The sequence below is a fragment of the Eurytemora carolleeae genome, unplaced genomic scaffold (assembly GCF_000591075.1).
Source record: "Eurytemora carolleeae unplaced genomic scaffold, Eaff_2.0 scaffold465, whole genome shotgun sequence".
NCBI classification, from domain to species: domain Eukaryota; kingdom Metazoa; phylum Arthropoda; class Copepoda; order Calanoida; family Temoridae; genus Eurytemora; species Eurytemora carolleeae.
The window spans coordinates 419089-439195 of record NW_019396612.1 but is presented as its reverse complement, the minus strand read 5'-3'; the positions used below and the strand labels follow the sequence as shown (position 1 = coordinate 439195).

The window sequence follows — 20107 nt, the reverse complement described above, 5'->3', positions numbered from 1 at the left end:
GGCAAAGGTAAAAATCAGGTGTTCTGGGTAAAAAAAGAGCTTACCCTCATCATCAAAGGGGTGTTTTCCCCCTTAAAAAGTTAGTTGAAAATTTTCTTGGCGCTTGGTGCCATTTATTTTCTAAATTTACCTTAGTATTTCCCTTTTATCTAAAATCTCCACCCCACTGCATACTTGATAAACAACTATAGATAGCTATATGCGTTATGCACAGACGCGTACACAGGGGGGGGGGCAGTAGTCCTCGTGCCCCTACTGGGATTTATGAGCAAAGGTAAAAATCAGGTGTTCTGGGTAATAAAAAAAGAGCTTGCCCTCATCATCAAAGGGGTGTTTTCCCCTTAAAAAGTATAGTTGAAAACTTTCTTGGTGCTTTTTCGCCATTTATTTTCAAATTTTACCGTAGTATTTCCCTTTTATCTAAAATCTCCACCCCCCCCCGCATACTTGATAAACAACTATAGATATATGCATTATGCAAGCGTTTGGCATGTTTTCCCGAAAATACTGAATGATACATTTAAATATATAGCCCGTGGACTACAAAGGTAAGTAGTCTCAGGAATTGAGAGAACTATACAGAGGGATATATTATAATATATATAGTCCTTGAATCGGAACTACAGAGGACTACAAAGAGGAGTAGTCTCATGGGACTACTCAGGACTTCAGAGGGCAATACAGAACTAAACAAATGGATACATTGTAATATGTAGACCTTGAATTGGGACTACAGTGGACTATAAAGGGGAATAGTCTCAGGAAACTACTCAGGACTTCAGAGGGTAATACATATACAGATAGATACATTATAATATGTAGTTCTTGAATTGGGACTACAGTGGACTAGAAAGGGGAGTATAGTCTCAGGAGACCACTCAGGACTTCAGAGATTAATACAGAACTAAACAGAGGGATACATTGTAATATATAGTCCTTGAATATTAAATGGGCCACCTAGGGGACATGTAGTAGACTTAATATAGAATAACAGCATTTTTAAGGCCAGGGGGGGGGGCAAAAATCGCCCAGGGGGTGCAAAAAAAATTTTCCGAGCTTTGCGCGAAAACTTGCCCCCCCGGCTTAATTCCTGTGTACGCGCCTGGGGGGGGGTCTCCATTAAAGTTACCCAAGCAAGCAAAAGCAGATGGAATTTAAAGCTGATAAGAGAGGTTTGGTGATGTATTTAGATAAATATAATATTTGAGTATGTTCTTGCTTAGGACGGGGGGAATTNATATTTAAGAAATGATCCTGCAGTGCACAGGAAGGATGAGTCACCAAGTCAAATTCAAGAGGTAAAGAAACCGCAATGAAAATTAATCTGATTTCAAAATTATAAACATTGATATCTAAAATATATACTTAATCAGATATAGTCTTAAAGGTAGTCCAGGGGGCGTACGAGAGAAAAAAAATTTAGTGCCCCCCCCCCCTTTAAAACCCTTTTTACAAAAAATATTGTTACCTTTTTTAACTATATAAACTATTCGATCATAAGCACTTCCATATTACAAGTGTTAATAAATTATTTATGTAATTTTCGTAAGTTGACTCATCGACAATCCCTCTTAATACTGTGGTGTAAGCTTCAAGGGATGAAAAATAGAGATGGAAACGTTTCTAAAAATATATCTATATTTTCATAGGTTCGATATATATTGTAGTATAAATATTGATATCAGATATATATTTACCATAAAGGCAGTATTGATGAAGCTTTAATAATGAAACTTTTTTATTATACTTATAATTATGTAATTTGTAATTTCAAGTGACCCTCCATTTATGAGGTATGTCCGATGTACCTTTGAAACCTTCATTTCTCCATCGTTTCTGAAGCAAGAAATGCACGAGTCACTTTTGTAGAGAAACCACAAATAAAAATTATTAGTTTTTAAAATGGGAAACATGGATGTATAATACAATACTTGATCAGACAATTAGCATTGAAGGGTATTGTTGTGATGATCTTGTATGAATTATATATTATAGACAGATGAAAGTTTCCAGAGTACCGTTGTGAATGGGCATGCATCTTTTTTTTGTTTTTTAATGAAGGATCACTTGAAATTACGCCGACTGTCTTTTTTATAAAAGATATTTGTTTATGTTTACTATTGTGTATTGTGCTTTACAAATCAAGATTTATTTACCATATATGACGTACAAATCAATATTTGTTTACTATGTGCAGTACACATCAATATTTGCAGTTTACTATGTGCTGTACAAATCAATATTTGTTTACTATGTGTAGTTCACATTAATATTTGTTTACTATGTGCAATACAAATCAATATTTGTTTACTTATGTGCAGTACAAATCAATATTTTTATTGTGTGCAGTACAAATCAATATTTTTTTTACTGTATGTGCAGTACAAATCAATTTTTGTTTACTATGTGCAGTACAAATCATATTTGATTACGATGTGCAGTACAAATCATTATTTTTTTACTATTTGTAGAAATCAATATTTGATTTTAATATGTGTAGTACAAATCAATATTTGCTTACTATGTGCTCTACAAATCAATATTTTTTTACTATGTGTAGTAAAAATCAATATTTGTTTACTATGTGTAGTAGAAATCAGTATGTGTTTACTATGTGTAGTACAAATCAATATTTGTTCACTATGTGTAAAATAAATCAATATTTGTTTACTATGTGTAGTGCAAATCAGTATTTGTTTACTATGTGAAGTGCAAATCAGTATTTGTTTACTATGTGTAGTGCAAATCAGTATTTGTTTACTATGTGTAGTACAAATCATATTTGAATTAATGTGCTGTACAATATTTTTCTAAATCTAAAGAAAATAATGTTAAAGACAAGAAGTTCTAAAGAAAAGCCTGAATGCTAGTAAGAAAAATGAATAAACCTCTATTGAACCGATATTAAGAAAATCTTGAAAAGATCATGTATATTACTGAAATTAATGAAGATCTAATTAAGAATTTTAGATTAACTATTAACCAGAAAAAGGTCTCTTCTCAAAACAATAGAAAATTAAATCCTAAAATTTTCTGTAATTAAAGGGACTGGGACTATTATCGTAATTACAAGTGGCCCTTTATGCTATGATGGAAAGGCTCAAAGCGCTGCTACTAAGTTACCAAAAGTTACTTCCGCCGTTTACCCGCACTTGATCGATTTAGCCGGGAAACTAAATCTTCGCTATTAACGCCGATCCACTCAATTTAAAATCTCAAAACCAAGCAAAGAACATTCCCAAAGGTCTCCCGAGTTCCCCAATAAAAATTTGAGGCAAATCGGTCCAGGGGTTCCAGAGCTGTGATCGGAGAAATAAACAAACAGAGATTACAACTATTTACATATAGATATATTTATAAAGGTTTCATTGGTACCATATATTGTACATCGAGCATTGCCATCCATTCATGGAGGGTTTAACTTGAGATGGCTTACAGTCTCTAAATAATAGAACGGACCAGGAAAAGGAAGGGGGATTACAGAGCGGAACGGACTGGGGGGGGGGGGCTGAGAACTATGATAAATTCAACCTCATGAGAATTTCGGACTGATTTAGTTCTTGAGAAAATCATCCAGCCGAAGAACACTCCCCTCCCCCTACATGTAACCACCTGGAAGTATTAGCACGCCCCCTCCCCCTTTCCCCAGACTGAATGAAATTATGTGATTTAAATTATATTACACCATCTCCTGGTATAACCTGCAAAACATGAACACAATAGGGTGTCCCATAATATATATATTTTTTAGGCAAAGCTGGGTTTCCAAGCTAGTACAACATTTTTAGATACAGATACCCCCACTTGAGTCCTTCTTCATTTTACTCTTCTGAATCCTACCCATTTTCCTTCTTTTCTTTACTCCAATACATCTTCATTCATCCAAATGGAAAACATAAGTACATTCAATACACACAAATACCTCCATTCTTTATTCTCTTCAATCAAACTTACAGAAATACCACCATTCTCTACTCTTCTCATTTCTTCAGTCAAGCTTCTACTATTTCCTACATTCTAAATTCTCTTCAGTCAAACTTCCACAATTGCCTCCGTTCTTTTCAATCAAGCATACATAAGTACCTTAATTCTCCTCAGTCAAGCTTAATCAAATGCCTCCATCGTCATTTGTCAAGCTTTCACAATTACCTCAATTCTTTTCATTCACGCTTCCACAATAGCCTCCATTCTCTTCGGTGTCTAGCTTCCAAAAATACCTCCATTTTCAATTCTTCATTCTTTTCAGACAATCTTTCACAATACCTCCATTCAACAATTCTCTTCTATCAAGCTTTCACAGTACCTCTATTTTCCATTCTACTCATCTCTTCAGCCAAGCTTCCACAAACCTCCATTCTACATTTCTTTTCAATCAAACTTCCACAAATACTTCCATTCTCCATTCTCATCAGCCAAGCTTCAATTAATACCTCCACTCTATAATTCTCTTCAATAAAACTTCCACAAGTACCTCCATTCTCCATTTTTTCATCTATTGAATCAAGTTCCCATAAATACCTCCATTCTCCATTTTCTTCAATCAAGCTTCTAAACAACTTAAAAAAGAATAAGCAACTTCTCAAATATGATAAGTTACGATTAAGGATTTAAAATAATTAATATTAAATAAAATTTATTTAGTATTAAGATGATCATAGTTTTTAACATGTAATAAATCATATGAGATTTATATATATTGCTCTTTAAATTAAACTTTCAACATTTAGACATAAATTTAGTTTGTTAAACCTAATTTTAACCTGAATCTACCATTCCATTGCAGAATCGATAGAAACTAAGAAGAAATAAAACCTAATAATAATTCTCCGTAATAAAGTAAGATGATTTAGGCTTTCTTTCCAATGAGGGAAGAAACCCTCGATTTGATCGATTTTTGGCCCCATAAGGGTATTACAACAGTTTTTATTTGCGCAATATATAATTTTTTTTATTGCGCCAAAATTTAGTCCTTTAAAATAAAATTTTGGCGGGAAAAGTTCAAATGATGTGAAAAAGGAAAGGAATTTTAAAAGATTAAATTCACTTGACAACATCAATCTTAAATTCTAAAAAAGAAAAGTGAAAGTGCTAGAAGAGAGAAAAAAGTGCTGAACACTTATCACTATTATCACAATATTCAATTTTAACATAATGCCACCGGTATTCTCAGATAATGCAGTACTTCAACAAATATTCTATATATTATAAATACATGTTGTTTAAGTGCACAAGTTCAAAAATAAATATATAGATATAAACTATTTTAAATATTGTACAGATAGATTTTAAATGTAAATTTCCCCCAGCAATATTAGATGTCGGGTTTGTTAGTTTAGTGGGTCAGAATTATTTTACGAAGATGTTAAAAAGGTTGTACTCATAACAGTTAACTACTTTACAGTGGATGTTACAACACAAAATATAATGAATATTACGATTAGCACAAAGAATTACAAATTTTAAAATATACATCTTTTACAATTTGTACATACAAATAAGAGGAAGTTTCGAACAAAAAATGACTCGATTATAAGATTAACTTTGTTTTTATTTGGGGGGGGGGGGGATAAGCTCGGAAATTTTGTGTTGGATACCTTTTATTCCTATTGCTTGATCTCGATATCCACAGTGGGCACTAATAAATTTTATCCCAATTATCTGCAAAGGGAATGGTGCAGTTTAGAATGAAGAAGGGTTAAAATGATATATAATATAATCTATATCTAGTACTCTATCCTCTATATTTTAGGAGTAACTGATTGGATTACACCGGGTCTTGAGTGGTTATCTGGTCATCTTGACGGGATATCGAATATCAAGATTAATTTAATCTGTAGATTAACGACAGACCGAGATCAAATACAAGAGTTCCCCCACCTCTGGTTTCTTTTTTTCTCGCTTTAGAGGCGGGTGGATGCCCCACCGGTGTACATTTGAATATACTGCAGTCCTTCTTTAGACTGTACCACCAATTTACAATTACTAAAGTGGCAAAGGAGTGTAGGTGGGTTTAACAATACATAACAAAGTACACAATTAACAGGGCTCATAAGTGAGCTAGAAAAAATAAAATAAAAAATCTTTGCTTACAACATTAAGTAAAAGTTTATATAATCATAACACCGGGATCGTTAATAAATTTGGAAACATTAACATTTCAAATATTTCATCAAAATCTAAAACAAAATTAGCATCCATTGCAAAAAACTATTATGACTGGTTTTTTCTTTTTGTTTAAGAAAGGGATTAAAGAAAAATAAATCTCAAGAAAAGATTCAGATGTCTTTGTTCGATTCGGTTTTAATAAATGAGGTATAAATACACGATACATTAGCTGGTTAAGCGCAATGCCCCGTCTAATTTTACAACGTGAATTCTCATGTATTCTGTACAATGCACAACAACAATAGTCTGCGCAAACTAATCCTAACAGACTGCGCACGCCTCAGTTCTTGAAGAAATCTGGGTTAGCTCCGGATAGAGGATTTAGTTCCAGGTAGAGGATTTAGCTCCGGGTAGAGAATGAAGTAGAGTTCCACCAAGGACGGATGGTATCCTTGTTTAGTGGTAGTATGGATGTCAGTTATTCTGGGGTTCGGATTCAAGGGCTTCGTGGAACTGTTGGAAACACGGAACTAAACATTAAAAATGTCAAACTAAATTGAGTATTCATGATTTTAAAACTAGTAAGCAAGTTAATTGATTGGTAATAGATTGTGAAAACACGTGGCCGCCATATTTTTCCTATTATTCAAAATAAAAACCATCCCAATAGAGATAAAATACAGAAACATAAATTATAAATGAAAAAAATAATAAGCACTCCCTTAATAAAATACTAGCTCGAAAATCCAGCTTTAACTGGAAACTGTACTTTCCCTTAAAAAGTGAACTCACAAAACTTAAAATCTTTAAACAGAGTATAGAAAATTTCTATGTTATTTCGAGTTCCCCAATCAAAATATTAAAAAAATCTTCAGAAATAATCGACCTCTTTTATAAGAGAAAATGAATAATTATTTTAAAAATAAATTAACAATTGTATTGTATGGTACGTAATGATAGTAAATAATAAATATAGTCTTTCCTTATAAATACCAATATAAAAGGATATTGAAGTAGTTCAGAACAGATTCATTGCAAATTGTTTGAACAAAGTGCGCATACAAGGGGAGCAACCCCTTTCCAAGAATGGTCATGATCAAATTTATACTATATTACTGGTAAACTTTGTAATAATAACTCCTCTAGATTTACAGCAATAGATACGAAGATATAATGAGAGAAATTTTCTCTCCATTTTTTGCAAATGAGATATAGTATTGCTGATATGTTTTTTGACACTGAATAAAGTTAAGAAGAAAAAAAAAAGTTTTTATCTGCGTACAAGTATGCGAAAACAAAATTTAACCGGTTACGTATTAGAATTTCATAGCAGTTCTTCTCAATGGCTATTCAATATGAGTAGTTATTATTGAAAACAAAAAAAAATCTTAATGTTGCGTGCTCCCGCTCCCCCCCCCCACACCCCCAGATTATAGCATGCATACACACACAGTACACAATACAACCCTGTTTGTTTGTTTTAAAATTCGTTCGAGAATTTCGGAAAAAGATAATAATGATATTTACCTATACATAGGTTGGTCTGACACTCTGGGCAATGATATTTAGTTTTTCGTCGTAATATTCGTCCACTTCCGTCCGTTGTATTCCAGCAGAAATTACAGGATAAAGCCGGCCCATCCCGAGCCTAGAACATATACATATATATCTATTTTTTAAGAAATTAATCTTTAAGATGTAACATTTTAATTTTACTTTATTGTACGGACTTCCTACTTTATGGCCAATTTATTGTAGCAATTGACAACAGTACATAATATATATATATCTCTAACCACCAACAAATAACTAACATATTTGTTGGAAACGTAATATTTGTCTACAGTCGTCGTCGCATATATAAAAACATCTAAGACGACTTACGATTTAAATTTTCATTTATATCAAGCTTACAAACAGAATGGTGGATACACATAAACATAAAACAAAGAGAATCCGTCAATCTTTTCAATTACTTGTCAACTTGTTATTCGAAAAAAGCTTGTTAACAATAAAACTTAAATAAAAAAGTCGTGTTCATAGTATTGATATAATCGCCGACCACTGTAGTATGACATTTATAAAGGGATAAATGCAAAATGTGATCACTTTGGATAAAAATAATTATAATCATGGCAAGAAACTGCACCCATTAAACTGTGGAATAGGAAGACGAGATTTAAGCAATTCTGATTCTATTAGAATGCGAACAGGTTTATTAGTAGCTTTAAAAATAACTTATTAAGTGAAATGTATCCGTTAAACTATACGATTGCTGTGCTTCTTGTTGCTATGTGGATATAAAATCATAAATTAGGTCTAGCAGTCGTCTTTCTATTGAAGGTTTGTGGATCCCATTATAGTTGAAATGATATAAATCTAGACAAGAACAATAAGATAAGAACCTTGCCCAAATTTCTGACCTCCTATTGGGGGTTAGTTCAAAATAGGCAGAATTTATGAATAACTTTATTCAAGTTAAAATACACTGGGAACCAAGAAATTGGACCAAACAAATTGGTTTATATATTTTCAATGTAACAGAAATATGTCTAGGNGGCTGTACTGTTCTACTGTTGTAAAAATTTGTCGATAATTAAGATTTTTATTTTGAGAACAAAAATATACCTTAGGACAGTGCCCAAACTGTTCCATACTTCCTACCGGTCTTCCAGAGGAGCTACTGAGAGGCATATAATTCTCCGTGTGCCGGGGTTTCGGAGGCTTCCTCTCCGTATGCATCGGAGACAGATGCTCATACGTCGGCACGATGGGATAGAGGAGGGAGGGAGACGGTACGGATTGATGACAGGGATGAGGAAGAAGCTCGTGCATAGGTTCAGGTTCAGGTATAACACGAACAGAGGGAAGATGGGGTCGGAGGAGATTTGACGGAGGAAGTCTAGGTCCAGGTCCGGAGCTGGAGTAGAGCAGAGGAACCGACTCCAGGCCGCAGAGCGGATCTATGGAGGGTTGGCGGGAGGTTTCGGGGTGAGGGGAGACGGGAGCAGGGGATATGGGGTGCTCTTCAGGAGGTGGAGAAGGAATGGGGGACGGAGAGAAGGATTTAGGTCGCTTGACCGGAGGTGTGTTAACGGTGATTCTCGGAGGCGAGGTCGGAGGCTCAATTTTAGTGACTCCCTCCCCCTCCTCGTTTGACTCCTGGCATTGCTGCCTCTTCAAGATACGACCTCTGGAAACAAAAAATAGTTTAATCAAATCTACACACTTCCTTAATGGTTGACTTAAAAATATTCAAACAAAATAATTTCATCCTTAAAAAATAAAAAATTTTAAGTTTGACTTAAGATGTCCAGTGTCCACCGTATTAACCTTAAATTATCTTTAAAAAAATTCTATTAGTCTTTTTTTCTAAAGAAGGGTTTAGATACCTATAAATTCGATTAGTAACTAGCCACTCAGTACTTGTATCCTGTATCTAGGTACCCTATATACCTGTTCAGTTCTGAGGTTGAAGCTGCTCTGACTAGAGTTCTACAATGAGCTCCTGGAACTTGAAGAGTATCCTTCTGATGAATCTCCAGCTCCTCTCTATCCGAACTATGGGATATGCTCTGACTACTGGATAAGGATCCTTGACGTTTATTCTCTTTATCACTTCGACCCTCACTAAAAAAATGCTATTTTAAAAAATCTAGTTTGAAATAATTTATTATCGTTATTGTATTATAAAACGAGGGAATAATGAGTGTGTAAATATTTTAACAAACCTTGAATTATGAAGCTCAGAACTTCTTGATCCTGAACTCGAACATTTTTGTGACTAAAAATAAGAAATCAAAAATTATGGGAATTTGTTTTTAAGTAATTATTAATTGAACTACTAACCAGAAGACCCAAAAAACATATAACATTCGTATATATACGTGTCTTAGGATTGGAATACGATTTTCCATACATATGACGTGCGTATTTTCGTAACCCTTTCCTTGGTAAAAATACGTATTTAAATTCGTAAAAATACGTTTATGACAAACGTAAAAATTCGTATGTAAAAAAACCTAAAATCCAATGTATCAGGAATATTATTCTACTTAAATTCACATCATCATGTGTACCCAGCTAAATCAACACTCATACATACACTGATAAAGTGTAGCTTCTATTTAGAGGTTTCCGGGTTAATAGGGGGAATGGAAGATAGCTAAGTTGGAAATTAAATTCTAATTCATGAACCCGACTTTTTGATGTTGTTACTTGATAGTTACCTCTTAAAAATTATATTTTATTACACATTAACAATAAACTGGTCCAAGAAAATATTTATAATGTTCATTATTATCCGATTAAATTGGTTAGAAACAATTCTGAAAACTGTTGTTAAAATATTCTAAAATATTTCTAGGTAATAATCTTTAATGAACAATTGAAAGTTTAAAGAATGCCATGAAATAAATAGTATAATATATCCTACTGATCGTCCCATATCATATTAGAATATCCAATCTTAAAAGCCATAATACTCGACACATAATACTCGAAAAATCTAGCATTTTCAAAACAATTCATACTTCTTAAATTTTCTGATTTGTCCCCCAAATCGTAATTTAGACCCATTGACGCGGTCTAATTTGATGTGGGACACTCTGTATATCCTACAATGAAATTTAAAGACAAGAAAATCGTAGTTTGGCCTTTGAAATAAACTGCGACATTTATTTGTCCACCTAATTTTAGAAATATCTATCTATCTATATTTGTTTGGATTTCAATTTCAAAAACAAAAAAAATTTATCTCAGGTAATTATGAAATCGAACAAAAGAAGGCAGACCTCATTTTAAAATGGCAGGCCTAGGGTTGCGAATGAATCCCTAAAACTATTTTAATGTCAAAGAAGACATTCAAGCCTTCTTTCAATTGGTTTAGAAATTCCACATCTTTAAGAATATGACTGTACAATACCTGGAACATGGCTCGTTTCTTCTTAGCGATATGTTCAGTATCTGAGCCACTGTATAGACTAGGAGACTTATCTTCTTTCACCTCCTCCTTAACCAAGTGGTATATATAACAATTCCTACTCCAAAGGAAATTTCTTTTCGAGAATTTTGGGGCAAATACAATGAAAAATTGGACGTAATGACCCCCTCCCCCTTTGTAAACACGTATTGTACACACAAATCATAAATGTACCCGAATTCAGCGAAAAAATTAATAAACATAATGTACTAGGCAAAAAAAAAACTTAAGCGTGGGGATTAATTATCTATTTATGTCATTGTAATGGGTATCATTAAGTGCGAAAATGTTTTTGACGGAATTTTTACTTTTTCTAGTTTCAACAACATGAGTTTTATTCAATTTTGCTCAAATTTTTTAGAAGCAGGTCGATAAAGTTACTTAATCACCCTGTTGTAGGGTGATTAAGTAACTTTATCACCCTACAATGAGAAAAATTAAGTATGAAATTTGAAATTTTAATAGCAGGGTGAAAAAGATACTTTTTCGCCCTGTTGTAGGGCAATAAAGTCTTCAACCCTTCAGCGGGAAATATTTGGTGTGATAAATTCCATCAAAATTGAAAAAAATTCTTTATCAAGTCAGCCAGCCCATGGAAGTCAATGTCATGAATTTTCTTTAAATTTTGCACACAGCTAGCATATTATGAGAAATCATTAAATACAAAATGTTCAGGCTCCTGTGACCTCTGGTTGCTGAGTTATGGCCTACTGAAGTTCCGGCAATTTTCGGCCTGACCTCGCATCCTTCAAACATCAATAACTTTTTGGTTTTTGTTGATTAAGATATTAAGCTAATTTAAACGCCATTATTTTGCTCGATACTTCCAGATCAAGTTGTATAAGTAGAATTTTTTTATTTTAGTTATTCAAATATGCTCACAAATCATATTCTATCTTTTTTACCTCGATTTTTTTTCTGAGGCCATATAATTTGTAAACCCATAATTTTAGTTAATTTTCCGAAAATACTCTACCACAGTCGTCATTTTTGCAAGACAAATTTTCAAAAAGCGTCATAAAATTATGGTTTTAAAGCTCTAGTTCCAACACCAAGTAATTGTCAGAAATGAAAATGTGCAATATCATTAATACATCATAGGAAATCTTAAAAAAAAAAATTAGCGCAAATTGGAGGATGGCCTCATAAAAAAATTGAGGTCAAAAAGTTAAAATATAATTTGGAGCATATTCAATCAGTAAAATAAAAAAATCTTCTATTAAAATTTGATCTCAAACTGGTTAGTTAAAAGTGGCGTTTAAATTAGCTTAATATCTTGCTTAACAAAAAAGTTATTGCCAATTAAGGCTTGCGAGGTCAGGCGGAAATTTGCCTCGAGGCCGGAACTAAGTATCCAGAGGTGACCTCTGAGGAGCCTGAAATTTAGGTTTAAAGGTTTTCTTTTGATATGCTAGGTGAATGAAAAATTTGAAGAATATCCATGACATTGACTTCAAGGATGAATGACCTAAAAAGCTGAACGCTCATATATATAAAGGGTGTCCTTCTTATTGTACCAATTTTGAAACCTTAATAATGAACAGAAATAAAGATCTGAGTTGAAAACTTTAGAATGAGATATCCTTAATCCTGATTGCTTAATCTAAGTATCCAATGTACACACTTTTAATTTTATTCTTGATCCTCATTTTTGGATATCCCCACAGTATAAAAGATACAATTAATGAAACAATGCTATATCGATTGAACTAATATGCGATTGAATTAAAGTCAGCCGTTCACAAGCCGGCTTTTAGAGCATTTAAGCAAATATTGAATTAATCCTGTTAATATGAACCTATTTAAAAAATATTTTATCACATTTTAAACATAAATCCAAAACTTAAATTTATTTAATCGATGTTTTTAGTTCAATTGATATTACACAATTAACACCAGAAAAAAAAAAACAGTTTTCCCAAAGTTGAAGAGTACATCTTGACATGATACGCTCATTTGTTGAATTTTATACTTCTTTCTTGGATATCGAATGTATTAAAGTAATCTCGGGTTTAATAAAACCAGAGATGGAATTTAAAGAATTTGAGCCGCGGTTTAAATCTGCCAAAACCCGGTTTAAATTAAGCGCCGGCTTAAATCTTAAAACATTTGATACAATTTTATGTGGAACCATCCATATTTAAGCCGCGGCTTAAATTTAAACCGCCGCTCAAATTCTTTAAATTCGGCCACAGGAGCATTAATCTTGATATCCATCATTCTAAAGTTTTCAGCTCTGGTTACATTTATTCAGTGACATTTTTAATCTTCAAATATGAACGTTTTGTTTTATCAATTGGTTCACTTCTTTTTCTTTAACAGATATTAAAAATGGCCACCTTCCTCTTAAATGAATAATTTGGCTCTGGTACAAAAATTATCAGCAAACCTCAGTAGAGTATCTCGTGAGATTCCCTTGGCAAAGTTCTCAACAATGAGTTAAAGCTCTTTCAACGATTTGGGTTTCTTATCAGACTTCTTTTCTCAGCTACACCCCAGAAATAAAAGTCTATAAGGGTTTAGGCCCGGACTCTTTGGGGGCCAGGGAAAGTCAGTCTTGTTGCTCACTACTCTGTCAGAAAATTTCTTTCAGATAAAAAAGTGAATTTACAGTTGGATAGGTAGGGGTAGCTCCGTCTTGCATGATATAGTAACCACAACAGGAACAGTCTTCTTGTTAGTGATGTTGAAGTTAACAATGTTATCCCTGCGTAGCTGAGTTAATCCTTTGTAAGAAGAATAGGTCTGAACAATCCAAATATTGGCTTCTTTAGAAAACACCATATTGGAATGTGACTCAAATGAAATTACTGAATTTGCGCATATTCTGTTATTAGAATTGTGAATTTTCATTGTATACAAAAAAAAGTTCATATTTTGATTGCTCAAATTTGTTTACTGATTGGAAAAATTCCAAACAATAACACAAGTTACAGCAATTTGAAAATTGGCAAGATTGAAGGACACCCTGTATGTTAGCCATAGCATTCAGCTACTAATATATATATTATATATACCCCTACCTTGACCTCCCCCTCCCCCCTGTCCTCCGTAGAGGTGCTCTCATGCTCAGACCGATTCCGGAACTTCTTCCGAGCTAGACTAGTACCTGAAACTTATTAGTTTTAAATCTGCAGGTTCATGTTGTTGTTGTCATTGACCCATTGTTAGATTAAGAAGTTCTTTTAATGAAAATAACAAAACAAATGGCGTCGCCCTGTGTTTTTTTGTTTGTTCTGATTCTAACTATCAAATAATAGCTCTTTACTAAATTCTTTATGACCACAGCTTTCCAATGGTACCAAAGTTTTATTGTGTCCAATATTTCAAAAGTAGTGAGAAAATTCCGGTTTTTAACATACAGCAGCGGTTGGATTACCCATAGAAGATAAGACCTAAGAGACGATTTTAAGGAATTTGTTTCTTTTTCTTACATTCCTAGCTCTCCGCAACTATTACTAAATCATTGAATAAACCATATGGAGACTATTTGAAAGGCAGTTACTCAAATTATACCTTCTAATAATCACATTTAATATATTCATTATAATCTCATACTTTGTGGGTAACCCTGTACCACCTCGTACACCCCTGATGATGATTTTTATATTTCCCTACCTGGAGGTATATTATGAGCCGGACTGCCGGGAGGAGATAATAATCTTTTATGTCTGGATATCTCCAGAGGACCAGAGTCAAAGCTATAACCTCTGGATTCAGCGGAGTGAGCACGATGTGGGAAGAATCCTCCCTCCGATCTAGAACAGAAAATTGGTTTAGTATCTTTAGATGAAAAAAAATGATTTTTCACTCCATACTCTAACTCTCCGATCAATATATATTAGCAAATTTGTTTAAATCTTTGGATCTATGGAGATTGTACGTGGACCTCTGGAGGTATGAAGGTATATACCTGGATCTATGGAGATATGAAGGTACATACCTGGATCTATGGAGATATGAAGGTACATACCTGGATCTATGGAGATATGAAGGTACACACCTGGATCTATGGAGGTATGAAGGTATAAACCTGGATCAATGGAGGTATGAAGGTATAAACCTGGATCAATGGAGGTATGAAGGTATATACCTGGATCAATGGAGGTATGAAGGTATATACCTGGATCAATGGAGGTATGAAGGTATATACCTGGATCTATGAAGATATAAAGGAAAATACCTGTATCTATGAAGATATGAAGGTACATACCTGGATCTATGGAGATATGAAGATATATACCTGGATCTATGGAGGTATGAAGGTATATACCTGGATCTAGGAGGTATGAAGGTATATACCTGGATCTATGAAGGTTGAAGATATGAAGGTACATACCTGGATCTATGGAGGTATGAAGATATTTATACCTGGATCTAGGAGGTACGAAGGTATATACCTGGATCTATGAAGATATGAAGGTATATACCTGGATCTATGAAGATATGAAGGTACATACCTGGATCTATGGAGGTAAAAGGTATATACCTGGATCTATGGAGGTATGAAGGTATATACCTGGATCTATGGAGATATGAAGGTACATACCTGGATCTATGAAGGTATGAAGATCTATACCTGGATCTATGAAGGTATGAAGATCTATACCTGGATCTATGATGGTATAAAGATCTATACCTGGATCTATGAAGGTACTCCGGCAATGACTCTGTACTAGGCTGTCTACCATGATGGGTTGGAACGGGTAAGAGACGGGATGTACCAAGGAAAGGACTTAACATCTCGTTATTTTTCTCTAAACCTTTGATCTGCAGAGCGTCCGCAGTCTATACAAACCAAATAACATTAAAAATGTATTCTATGGGAGGAGATATGAGGCATATGATTTGTTTAGTCTAAATCTAAAAAAATATGAACAATTTTTGTTATATATTTATACAGAAATTCGGCTCCCCCTCTCTTCCCTCTCTTTCATTCAATGAAAATGCAATAATTGGTTTTATATGTTCAGTTTTATTTTTGTGGGAAATTTTAACTAAAAAAAAACAAAATAATACGCGTTTCTGCGGATAAAAAAAAAATGATTGAAGATTTTTCGTATTTACCTTGAGAACCCCTGGTAGCTTATCTGAGGATACATTGACTATACCATGATACATAAACTTAACCACAATCTGCAGATCCTCGAACGAGACATCCTTCAGGATTACTATTGGGTGCTGAAAGACACATGCAATCAATTATTAACCAAATTAATAAATCAATTAATCAATTAATTAAAACCAAACAATATAAAACCAAGGTCAGACCTTTTGTATAACAGTTTCGACTTAACTCGACATTCCAAGCGAAAACTATTAGTTTAAAACGATGAAGTAATGATAAAGTATTTTTGTGTTGTAAAAGGAATTAACGTAAATCAGATTATTATTTCCCGAAGGAAAGTTCTGACCAGCAGTAAATTTGGAATTTAAGTCAAGAAATAATTTAATAAATCTTTTAGTAATTTTGTCAAAAAAAATATCTGGAAACGAGAGCTTGTTAAATTTGTTAAAATCTATTTTTTGAAAACATGAATGGCAAGTAAAGTACGTGCGTTCTAAACTAAAAAATCTTATATCAAGAACTAATTCTTAATCGTTAAACCAACAATACAAAGAACGTGTGAAATTAAATATTTTTCAGAAGACTTCTAACAAAATAACAAAATAATAAAGGTTATTAACAGGGATCTAAGGCTCTTTAAAGATCGCTAAGGATCTCTAAGTATCACTAAAGATCTCTAAGGATCCCTAAGAATCACTAGGGATCACTAGAGATCTCTTTAAGATCGCTAGGGATCTCTAAGGATCACTGTGGTCTCCAAGGATCGCTGTGGATCTCTAAGGATCACAAAGGGTCTCTAAGGATCACTATGGATAAGTTTAGGATTACAAGGGATCATTTAAAGATAACTAGGAATCTCTTAAAAATCCCCAGGGATCTTGAAGGGGTCTCAACGGATCTCGTAAGGATCTCTGGGGGTCTCCCAAGGGTCTCTAGGGGTTACAAGGGATTACAAGAGATCACTAGGGATCAATATGATCAAGGGATAACTATAAGGATCTCTAAGATTTTTATAGATATACGGTGGAGGGGGGGGGGGGTGACTTAACATGTTTATTTTTATAAAGGAATTGACATGTTTAAAGTGGTTTATCAATAAGGATAAATATACCTGACAAGGATTAGCGGCGAAGAGAGCCTGGAAATAATCTGAACACGCAGAGAGAACAACCTAATTTAAAATTTGCTTTCAGAAAAGATCAAAACTATGAAGATAAAAAAAAATTAGATCAAAAAATGTTAAATACAGATTATTTTCGAATATTTTCAACAAAATAATATCAATTTTTTTTTAATTTAACAACATCAATTCATAAATCATTTTTGTTGATAAGGTTTGTTAAAGGTTCAATTTGAAATTCAAAAAAAAAATTAGTTAAAAACGAAAAGAAATTACTGAACAAATTTTTCTTATGAATACCTTAATTTTCTAATAAAAAACTTAAACTTAAACTTCAATCTTTAATATATCAAAACAGAAAGACATTACAAGTTCAAACCAAACCAAGACACTTGACACTGGAAAATAAGTTGTCTTCTAAACCCTACCTTATGTGCCTGAAGATGTCTGCCCTCAGCTGCTAGTGATACATCGACAAGTGACTCAGCCTTAACAAAAAACCCGACTATTCACCATGCACCGTGCAGATAGCGGCCTAGAGTCCAAACAGAGGTACATTGTTAGAGAAGGATTTTTGTACCCCCCCCCCCTTTCCCTTCATAAAATAAATGTTCATGGTTAAAGTATGAATTTGTGGCCCAGCGCCCGGCCCCTAGTCTGTCCTAGCCGCAGCGCTCGGCCCAGAAATTGTCTTAACGTAACCTAACCTAACCCTGGACTAATACTATATATATATCATATATTTCATGTATGTACATATTTTTTATGAAGCGGGGGGGAGGCGGGGGACTTTTTTCTCTATGATTGAGCTCAAACAGATTCATAGATCTAAATATTATCTGCAGAGCAATGTGGATGCATCATTTCTGATATAGTACATATAACGTTAATCAGAAATTCTCTTAAATGTATACTCCACCAAATCCCGAGAATAATAAAATAGAAAAATAAAGAAAACAGGTTAACAAAATAAAAACAATTCTAATTCTAGCAATACTCATGGTATTATGTCTTAAATGGAAACTGAGTTTAAGTAGAGGATTGAAAACATAGAAGTCAATCTAACATTATTTCACTTTAATTTGAATTGTGGACCCTGTTTTTATTTAGTTTGAATCTCATTTTATTAAAAACTAGCTAAAATGCCCGTGATTTTTTTTTTTAGCCTCTGTTACCCCCAGGCTACCGATGAGTATCCACACAAGTTTTCAGCCCATTCGGTCCAGCCGTTTGGTCGGCCAGAGGGAACATATATATATATATGAATGTCTTGTTTTATTATATAGATAAAAATATATATTTTTTTTTAAGCAATAACTGTTCACACAATAAGCGATCTATTTTATTTCAGCTGATTTTCAAATGTGCGAAATACATTCATGAAACTCCACAAACCAAAGTCGGTTTTTAAACAGCTGATCAGTGCACTTCAAGCCTGGCAACGGCTTAAGACTAGGTAGTTAGAATAAGACACCGCCAGTCAAATTATAAATCTAATAACTTCGCTGTGCTTTTTTTGCTTTTATTAGGATGCTGTTTTGATTGATTCTTTTATGCTTCCTTAGTTTTTTAAAGATTATATTGCTTCAAGTGCTCAAATAAAAAGTAATGATAATAAGTTGAACATTTCTTGGTATCGTAAATATCCGTGAGCTCAATTTAAGGTATCAATCTATCTTCATGATATCATCAATAGACAAATTAACTTATCAGTTTTGGGATCCATACTAGGATCGATATCTTAATGTATGAAAGTAAAATTGCTTAGAATTACGCTTCACTATTTTAAAGTGTACAAAAGAAGGATAATCTCCTCCCCCCCTCTCTTTTCAATTGCAGCAATCTTTTATCTATCTATATAATAAAACAAGACGTTCTCGGGAGGTGTTATATAGGATAAAAATAAAAATCAAAAATATTTTTTTTCAAATTTTTAAAACATATTTTTTTTCCACGGGCAACGCCGAGCTCTTCAGCTAGTCTATTATAAAAATGTAAAGCCAAGGGGGGAGGAGTCTAGTTTATTCTTTGTATTAATCTATTCAGCTGGTGACGCAAGCGATTATTAATTATTCATTTGAAGCGTATTGTAGAGAAAGCTTATTTTTGTGAATCACTTTTACTTTTATACATTATTCAGTTTCATCATGAATAAAAAATATGTTTGAACAGTATTGGTAAAATATATTTGAGAAGAGGGAAAAAATATGGGTTGAATCTATAATCTGGTTTAAATAAAGAGAAGAAAAAAAGACGATTTCAATATCTCTCGATAAACATAAAAATTAGAATTTCAATTTGATATCAGATATAGTGCACAACAGTGTGTAATTAATATATAATAATTAAAATATTAACAATGTCCCCTGTAGCCGGCCATGGACACTCATGGGTGGCGGGGGGGGGGGGGTGCTATAGGTTAAAAAATCTAAATTTTTATGAATTTTTTTTTTCCTAAAAAAAAATTCCACTGGCAACGCCGAGCCCTTCAGCTAGTATTGTATGTAATGTATGATGAAAACTACTTTCTTAGTATCTCTAAAAGTAACCGATGCATTTATTGATTATTAGACAATTGTTTGATTGAAATCTGAAATCTTATGACGAAAAACTCAGACAGTTCATCTTTTAATAATTTAATTCCCCTGATTCAGTGTTAAGCCCCTAAAATGTATTTACCAACGTGTCGAAAATATACACCCATGTACCTGTACAGTATAGATATGTACTGAATTACCTGATAAAGTCCTGTAAAAACAGAAACTAGGTTGACCGGATGATTGTTCCAACGAAGTGAAAAGTACTGAGTCCCCCCATCTGACATTTTTATATT

The 20107-nt window shown here is 33.5% G+C and overlaps 1 protein-coding gene across 2 annotated transcripts; it reads right to left on the bottom strand.

Annotated features, from left to right (window-relative positions):
- Positions 1-5552: 5552 nt before the first annotated feature.
- Positions 5553-20107, bottom strand: LOC111706273 (serine/arginine repetitive matrix protein 1). Of its 2 annotated transcripts, none has more exons than XM_023479105.1 (13): positions 20012-20107; positions 17703-17762; positions 17266-17325; positions 16154-16267; positions 15726-15874; positions 14702-14844; positions 14110-14195; positions 11030-11116; positions 9837-9889; positions 9562-9735; positions 8734-9298; positions 7633-7753; positions 5553-6635 (listed from the first exon to the last, which is right to left on the bottom strand). In XM_023479105.1, the coding sequence occupies exons 1-13, from the start codon at positions 20096-20098 to the stop codon at positions 6580-6582; spliced, it is 1755 nt and encodes a 584-aa protein (XP_023334873.1). In that variant the 5' UTR covers positions 20099-20107; the 3' UTR covers positions 5553-6579. The 2 variants fall into 2 exon arrangements, with proteins under 2 accessions (XP_023334873.1, XP_023334874.1); XM_023479106.1 differs by having other exon boundaries at positions 14705-14844.

Bases quoted from the DNA above. Each gene is read 5' to 3' on its own strand.
- LOC111706273 (XM_023479105.1), bottom strand. From the start codon at position 20,098: ATGTCAGATGGGGGGACTCAGTACTTTTCACTTCGTTGGAACAATCAT. The intron at 17,763-20,011 runs GTAATTCAGTAC...TTTTTTGTTAAG, and splicing joins TTTTTACAGGACTTTATCAG to GCTGAGTCACTTGTCGATGT. The intron at 9,890-11,029 runs GTATTGTACAGT...TCTTATTTTTAG, and splicing joins AGAAACGAGCCATGTTCCAG to TCACAAAAATGTTCGAGTTC.